Source organism: Athene noctua, chromosome 2, assembly GCF_965140245.1.
Source record: "Athene noctua chromosome 2, bAthNoc1.hap1.1, whole genome shotgun sequence".
NCBI lineage: Eukaryota > Metazoa > Chordata > Aves > Strigiformes > Strigidae > Athene > Athene noctua.
This window is the reverse complement of record NC_134038.1, coordinates 130245826-130254871: the sequence shown is the minus strand read 5'-3', so window position 1 is coordinate 130254871 and position 9046 is coordinate 130245826. Positions and strand designations below refer to the sequence as shown.

At 40.0% G+C, this 9046-nt stretch overlaps 1 protein-coding gene across 8 annotated transcripts in view; it reads right to left on the bottom strand.

The window, feature by feature from the left end:
* Window positions 1-2094: 2094 nt before the first annotated feature.
* The window catches only part of PPP1R9A (protein phosphatase 1 regulatory subunit 9A), a 149881-nt gene continuing 142929 nt past the window's right edge, over window positions 2095-9046 (bottom strand). For all 8 annotated transcript variants that reach the window (XM_074900306.1, XM_074900305.1, XM_074900307.1 and 5 more), the window contains one exon: window positions 2095-8630. In XM_074900306.1, coding sequence (XP_074756407.1) covers window positions 8418-8630 — 213 coding nt within the window. In that variant the 3' untranslated portion in view covers window positions 2095-8417. The remainder of the gene's footprint in view (window positions 8631-9046) is intronic.

The following is a 9046-nucleotide window of genomic DNA, read 5'->3' as shown; positions in this document are numbered from 1 at the left end:
CAGACGGCCCTTCCACAGCGCAGAGCTGGTCCTGAATGAGGGCAGCTTTTGTCTCATCCCTTTTCTGGACTTGCCTTTGGCATCAGCTGATTGCACCAAGCACTCAAGAATGTAATTTACTGTAACTCTGGCTTTGCCACTCCTTCCTTAGCAACTTCTCTCCCTGCAGGACATTTTCAGCTTCCCTGGGAAGTGGCATGCTTTCCTAATGGAACTTGTAACCAATTTTCAGCCTTCAGGAACAGACGTTTCCAGAGCCCAAGCAGAAAAAAACTGCTCTGAACTAAGTTCTCACAATAGGAGATGTTGGGCTATTAACTTGTTCGTGATTAGCCATTAATGTCCTGCACTAGCATTTTAAAATAACTTCTAGGCTTGTGCCACTATTTGTTCTCAAGTAAATTGGCATTTTCTAAAGAATTAATGTTTTGCAGCAGTGGCAGTAACACAGCCAAAATCCCAACCAGTCACTCTGCTGGTCGTGGATTTACTCTGTGGTTGCAGAAGTGTAACAGCCAGCATTTCCCTCAGCAGTGATAGAAATAAGCCATCAAAACATTAATTTCATGTTTTCCAGTAGCTTAGATCATCTTCAACTGAGCAAATCTACATGTTGGATCTTGTCAAACTTTTAGGTTTTTGTTGGTTTTCAGAAAATAGAGAATGTGTTCACTTGTCACTGGCTTTTTTTTTTTTTTCTCTTTTTTAAACTATCCCTGTACTGAAGGTTTTCCCAGCGATCTGCCTGCAGACAGAAGCATGTGCAAATGATAGACCTTACCTTTTCCTGAAGTGTTTGAGAGAGATCGTAGGTAGGACTTAATACCTGCTATTACTAACAGTAAAATTTTGAATTTTAACGTGAGGCAAGGAGGGTAGGAAGCCTGTTGTCAAGCTCCCCTAAAGATGTCCCAGCCTTGCAGTGCCGAGGTGGGAATTGAAGCTGGGCCACTGTGCATTCAAGTGGTGCTGGGTAGGACAGAGACAGCAAGCATGCATTCTGCAGCAAAAGCAATGCTGGGGTACAGTTTCTACCCATCATGAAATCACCCCTTGACAGAACTCTCTGGCAGTCTCAGTGTAGAAACAGCAGTGGAGGAAGATGCACCTCAAGCCTGGCCTCCCAATTTCAAAGCAACCTGCACAAATCCAGGCTTGCAATCTGGAGAAGGGCATAACCCATCATCTTTTATAAGCTGTAGAGTCTGGAGTAGTTCTGGGCAATTCAGAAACCAAAATGCAGATATCTGAGACAACTTACACAAACAACAAGCACATATGTATAGAAGGCTCCAGGCTGAGGAAGCTGCTAGGCAGACACATTTTACATGTCAGTCGTGGACTTACAGCCTCTTAATATACCTATTTTAATTCAGATAATAGTTTTATGGATTGAGGATTCTTTTATCTTCTTGCAGGTGGTCTCCAAATTAGCAGAAAATAAAATGATTCAGCTGCTAAGAAACACAGCCTGGGTCAGAGAGATTAAGTGCAGAGTATTTGGCCTACATACTGCCAGATGTAAATCCACTGAAATGACAACACAAATTGGACGGTCTGTGCCCTTTGCCCTTCTCTAATTTAATGCTTTACTAAAATCAAATAAAGACATATGAAACGTTTGGCAGAAGAACTGCTATACTTTGAATATATAAAATGTCCATTATAACTAACCTACACTTGAGTGCAAAATGGTAAAATGTTTTTATATACCCAAACTAATCGAGGTCTTAAACATCAAAACATTGACCATGAAGGCAACCTATTTTTACATCAACCTGCAGCAAAAGATTGCACACTACATTTCATCTGCATATGAAGAAAAAAGGCCATTCTCTTTCCTTACTCTATTTTGGTTTTTACTTCTTTTTACATAATTACAGATTGTAAACGAGATCCAATCAGAGGCCTGTGACTCATGCCAATTTGGCCAAGAGCTGGAGTTAAAATAATCTTCAGCTCTGAGCAGAAGGAAGGAAAGAACAAGCAGGGCAAAGCCCGTGTCCCACCTCCCCAGTCTGACCCACAGAGCAACAGCTGTCCCGTCATGACCAACAAATGGGCAGGAAAGTGAGGACTCCATACAAATTCTAATAAAGATTCAGGATTTCTCATTTTATTGCATTCGTTGTCTAACAACAATAATACTCATTGGCAAGAAATTTATTTACACTAACAAATTAACTTGAAACCACAAGGCTTTGTTGTTTGTATTTAAACTGTAAGAAATCAAAGGTCCACCATGACATTTTGTTTTGATGTCTCCCAATAACTAAATATTAACCAAAGTTATTTTGGGGAAAACTCAGCAATCTAGAGAAGTTTATATCAACCAAGCACAAGAGAACAAGCTCAGACATGGCACCACTGTGTCTTTCATGCAGATGATCAGACACCAAGATGTACAAACAAAAAGTTCAGGGTAACATGCACTTCATATACATTTGACCTCTTTAAAAAAAGAAAAAGAAAAAATCTGAAGCGCAACCACCTCTTCAACCATATAAAAAGAAACAATATAAGAAGCCGATTTTTACAGTGAGCACAGTGCATTTTAGTCTTTTAGCTGCCTGGTCGTCTAGCAATATATCTAACACTTGTCAGTGACCAGTGAGTTACCATTGCAATGTGACTGGAAAATATGAAAGCAGTTGTTCAGACAGTAAATGTGTATGGGAAAGTATAGAGTCAGAAGAGGTTCACTGTGCACTCCCCACTTCCAAACGGGCTGGTTCTGCTTTACGTCTGGTGCCCCGGGATCCCCCTTTCCTTCAGACGCTTCTGCACCGGAGCCCGAACCCATTTCCACTGGTGTGAGTGCCAAAGCTCCCACCAAAAACCCAGCAGGAAGCTCAGGCTCCTGGGTTATGCAGGCTGGACCCGATCTCATGAGCCACAAGCTCTCCTCACCTCTTCTTGCTCTGGAAGAGGAAACTTGCCTAACTCAGCAGAGCAGGTTTCACAAACCCTACGGCTTGTTCTTAACATAGCCCAAACTTCCCAAAGGAATAGGCAGCTCCAAGCACTACTGCCAAACCTTCCAGCAAGACGCACGTTTTTTAAACCATCACTTAATGCCAACAGAAAAAGTACCATTTAGTACTGCCAATTAGTAACAGAAGGCTCATTTTATAATGAGGGATTGGAGGGCTCAATGTCATGACTAAGGTGTCACAGCCTTGAAAAATCAGTTTTACTGGTGGAAAACGTAGAGTAAAATCCATATGGGAGGTTAACAAAAGGGAACTGTGCAATCTGCAGATGACCCACATGCCACTACGGTAAGTAGGTAAACTTAGATGTCACTCATAATCCTGCTCAAAAGCAAGCTGCTGAAAGCACTCAAATAAAAATCAAAGTTAGGGTTAAAAATATATAGAAGGGTTTCCTTCCTAGATTACCGACACTCCAATAAATCAATCCTGCCAACCTCCCACGCCCAAAAAACAACCAGAAGACAACATGCAGAAGGACCTGCAGAAGATCATTCTGCATACAGTTCTAACAAAGCTTTAAAAGCTTCTGATTTGCAAAATACATAAAAGCCCACAAGAAAAGTGAGCAAATCCACCAGTGCAGACAGGGGTGAGCATGCTGGTGAGACCAAGGGGCAGTGCTTTGCTTGTCCGAGGTTGCAGACAGTGCTGGGACCCTCTGCCTATGTGCAGACTGTGTGTTTGGAGCCCTACAACACAGAGAGACCGATGTGCTAACTGCTGCTAGTGCAGTGTACACCTGTATGAATAGGCATGTACATTATGTATGTACACACACAAACCCATACATATTTATTTAAAGAGGGAATCAAGCCACAAATCACTTCAACATTTCTAGAAAGACTGATTTCATTATTTTCAAACACTAATTAACAAAATTAAACCAAAACAATCTAACTGCTCTGTGCACTCTGCCCATACACAGAGCCTGCAACTCTCTGTTAAAGACGTACAACTTAAATATGTGCTGCTTTTTTCAAACACCTGTTTTTTCAGTAGTTTGGCCCATAGATTTCCTGAGGTTTTCAATGAGGGAAAGCACAGAAAGAGGGAAGTGCTATTAAAAGGGTCCAGTCCCTTTATCACTTAGTTTGATGACAGTGCAGGGGATGAGGCCACACATAAAAAGAGAAAGACCAGGTTTGCCTTTTGCCTTGACAATATTTTCTCTCTGTAAACACACAGCTAAGAAATCAACACAAGACTTAATTATTGCAAACTTCCCCTAAATTTCAGCACCAAGAAACAGTACAGACTGCAGTGCAGATGCTGTAAAGAGCTACAGCTGAATCTGTGCAAACCTTTCCTTTTGATTTTCAGTGCTGTGTTGGTACCTGGCTATACCCAGCTAAATGATGATCCTCTTCCTTCCTACTATAGAACTGGATTCTGCACTATTAACAAGAGTAGCATTTCTTTTTCTGACTTAAAAGTGTAACACGATTAATTCTCAAAAATCACACCAGTGTGTGAGCCAGGAGGTGAAGGTGGAGCAGCTCAGGAGGACAGGAAGCTTCAATGGAAGCAATGAAGTATGAGGACCCCCAATGCTCAGTGTCAAGCACCTCTGAATGTCAATGAGAGCTGAGGACTGGCAGGCTTCAGAGGAAAGCTGCTCAGTAATTCTAGTAAAAGCTTGATTATTGTGGTATCCCTGCAGCAGACTGGCATAACAGATGCCTTTGCAAAAAAAAAGTAAAGTTTAAAAAATGCAAAAGTATTCGTATACACTGAGATACAAACACCACCTAACTGTTCAGCTTTTTATTTCTGGCTTCTGTTCCACTGTGCAATTCTAACCTATAACAGTCTCTACTTACAGTGACCCCCACCAGACCTGCTCAGAGGTGGGTGAAATGCATACACCAGTGGGCAGTACTCTGCGCATCGCAATGAACAGGTTTGGCTCCTTCCTCACACCGTGGTCCTGATCTGCCTGGGCGGATTCACACTGAATTAACACGGAAGTTGCATGGATGCAGCACCCCACCACATGGGAAAATAGGAGCTGGAAGCTCGGGTGATGTCTGTGTGTTTGGCTGATTTGGACAGGGCAAGGAGCCATCGCTCTCTCCACGATCTCAATATAAACACTATTTTTTTTAGGACAAAAGTAACCTGCAGTGTTGTATCTTTTATTTTCTGTTTTTCAGAGTTCCATTTTTTGCTAACTCCCCTTTCTTCACCCTTTCAGAGGCTCAATATATACACAACCTGGCAACACTGCAGCAATGAGCAGAACCAGACTTCACCGCACTGGCCTACCCTTGTAACCAGGGAGACGTCAACTTCATCAGCCCCCTGTGGACACCTAGGTGTTAAGGTGACACAGAGGCATGGCCAGAGGTGTGGAACCACCACACCACCTGCACAACAGTTCAAAGGGGCCAGGCAAATCAGCATACTCAAAATTGTTTTAGCTCCACAAATAAATATGCAAAAGTAGGCGGCAGTTACATTTGCGTGTGAGCCAAAAGAGAAAAGTCTTTCCAGTCATTTAGCATGGAATATTTGTTTCTTCTTACATCAAAATCCCACATTAGTCAGTCTGACTTAGCATTGGTTTACAGGAAGTTTAAGTTAAGAATGATGAGACATCCATATCCTTTGTTTCATGTATGTCATTACACAATACAAGGGGAAAAAATGAAACACAACTTTAAAGGTCCTATAGAACAAGTAACAAAAGTTTCAAACCGTGCTACATTCATCTGTTATCCAGTGACACTTCCGCATGCCCCAACAATGAGCTACCATATTTCATAAAAGTCACAACATAAATCTCTTTTATCACAGAAAAAGCAGCAAAACTCTTGACATTACTTGGTTTGCTTAGTTTTCGTGTGTTGATTAAAATGTATTTTATGGTTTTATTTTAAACTCAAACTACAACTTTTTTTAAAGTTAGGACTTTGTTGCATTTTTTTAGTCAGAGAATAACATAATAACACTATCACAAAGCAATACAACCCCCCTGAATGCTTAAAGGACTTAGGTCAAATTAGTTACTCTGCAGAATAAGAATCTGATTTACGAAGAGATTAACTAGGCACTGTTCCAAGCAGAAAGCATGAAAACTCAATGTAGAAAGCCAAGCAGTCTGCTCAGGTTTCTAAGAAAACAAAGAACATAAAACAGGGACACCACTGGAGATTATTATATACAACCACTTAAACATTACTACAGTGTAAACATAATTTTAAAAGAAAATCATAATGGAATGCATTTATCATCATTGTATTTAAAGTATTAAATTTCCAGTTTCTTCTAGGTAACTTTTCTGACTCAAATATAAATTGCTAGTTTTACGACGCGTTAAACATTTGCATAATTTTTCTCCTACAAAGAGCACAGAAAGATTCACTGCAATGTGGAATTCTTGTTAGCAGGTGTATTTTTTTTGCCGGTGGTCTATCTATCTCAAGAAAAGTATCACAAGCCTTTAGAAATACCAGGAAGTATCTTTTACCCCAATTTCATTTTTAGATCTGATAAAATATACATCAGAAACTTGTAGAAATTGGATTTGGAAGGAAGAATACAGCTAATGCTAAGTAGATCTGTTGTGTATTAATTTTAAATGAACTCAGTTTATGGATCATTTTACATGTCAAAGAAATTATTAGAATCAAAAGAAATTCAACTATAAATATTGCACCCCAACTGTTTTCAAATCTGAGCTTCAGAGAACTTTACAGACACAAATCTGAATGACATAAAGTACAGAGCAGAAGAGAAGCCAAGCCAAAGCAAAACAAACATTTTCTTCAAAAGAATTCAATTATTTGCATTTAGGCTGGCAAATTTTTAAGTTCAAGGTTCTAACTTTGCATCGACATCTTAAACAACTTAATGGGTTGGCATGACTAGATGAAGGCTGCAACTACCATGATGCAGGAAAGGGAAGTGATGTTTCTCAATTATAAACGCTGCTATGTAGTTAGCTTTGACTACAGTAAGCTAATACCTCTAGCTTCTAATTGTGGATATTTGCCTGTTGTCTGTCTGTTCTTTTGAAGAAATACTAAATATTTCAATACCACTTTTAAGAGGCAGTAACACCATGCAGCGCGAGCTATGCAGTGCTTCCGTCATAGTCAAAACACAGCAGGCTTTGCTGATGGCCTCATACACCAGGAAAGCAGAAATCTCTGAAGGATGTAATATGACCACTTTAAGCCATCAATAGATTCTACAGCCTATGCCCAAAATTTCGAGTTTTGGTGGGGATATTCTTTAAACACATCAATCAAAACAATATATGGCAGCTTTGGATTTAGTAATCTCCATGGCAGCACTGATCTTAACAGCAATGTACTGAATCTAATTCTAACCAGAATCCCTCGTCTTCCTCTTCTTAAAGTGCACTTCTGTAAAAACTGAAAATCTTTAGCAGACTCAAGTTTGATAATCGTTTCCAACAACAGCTTCATAACAGCACAGCACAAAGCTTACTGGAGAATGAATCTGAAGATGTGGTGTTTTTCTTGGAAGAAACAAACCCAAAACAAAATAAGCCCAGTTTCCTGTTCAAAACACATGAAAAAGAAAGTGGAGTGTGCTATAAGAAAGTTGCCTACACACTGGGAGCACAATGAAATTTATACAGATCTATACGCTGTGCTCTAGTTAGAAATTCATCCTTGCTCAGATATCTAAAGGATAAATGTTATCCTCAGATTTCTGTGTAAACCCACATAATCATTTAAGGCTTTGCCTCCTTCCTGGATTAACTACTGTACAGTTAATAGAAAGAGTTTCACCTCCTGTCTTTTGCCCAGGGGGAATATCAATTCTCCTGTCTTTATTTCCAGTGTATAATAAGAAGTCACTGAACAGTTGTGTTTCCAGAGCAGTGTCGCCTCAAGGTACTGATGCAAGATGAAATTTACTCCAGCAGACGGAACTGAGTACCCAAACACTGTAAAGAAGCTGAACTTCCAGTTAGAAAATTAAGTCAACTCTTATCAGACAGAGCACAACTCCTTTTACCCAGCTGAAGAAACGTTCACCAATCATTCTGACTGGCCATCCTATTCAGAAGAGGTGAAGCAGTAGACCATGCTCCTCAGCATCATGCTGGTTACTGAAGTGACCAAACACATAGAGCTCAATAGAGAAGAGTAGTTTGGAAGGAAACACTGCCACAAAAATATGAAATCTGTTAGCTGTCAACAACAACAAAACAAACCGAGGGGCTGGGGTTGTTTCACATGGCAACAGCAACGAGCGTGAACTGGATATGCGGGAAAATAAAACTACACAATATAAATTTCCCTAGTCATTCTATGTATAGCCCCATTTCTCTGTACACACTCTTGTGTAATGAATACAAGAAAGCTGAAGGGGCACCAGAGTGGATATGAGTTTCTCTTCCCTTGAAGTGCCTCCACTTTTCTAACACAGCAGCACTTCTGCTGATCACTGCTCATTAGTGCCCTCTGTTGCATCTGGTGAAGACTTGTCTGTTTTCTTCGATTTCCTCTGCAGTTGCTCTTGTTCCTTCTTCCGAAGCTTTTCCCTTTGCTTTTCCATTTTCTCTTGAGCTTTGCGAGCTTTCTCCAAGGATGCTTTCATTTCCTTTAGCTTTTTTTTAATGATTGCTCTGTCCTGGGAAGATGTCATACCAAGAGCCTGAGGTGGGGAAAACAAAATTCAAGAAGAAAAAGCATTTCATATGGTTTAATCTATCACAATTTTTTTCATATTCTAATAGTAATTCTTCTTAGGTAGAAGACTATAACACCTAAGCAAATTTGAGACAGACTCAGATACATTACTGATGTGTAAGTAATACACTTCTGTACTACTTTCCATGCCTTCCGCTTCTAGAATATTAAAGAACTAAGTCTCATTGACACCACCAATGTTGATTTCATTGATCAAATGCGGCAAATAAAGATTAAACTATTTGCCCGAAGTCATCTAAGTCTACATATAACAAGACTTCCCAATTGTCACTGCTATGCCTTAGTCAAAAGTTCATTTGCTCTCTTCTAAAACCCCTACAGTTACTTAAGCACCAGCAAAAAAAATCAGAGAGGAAACAT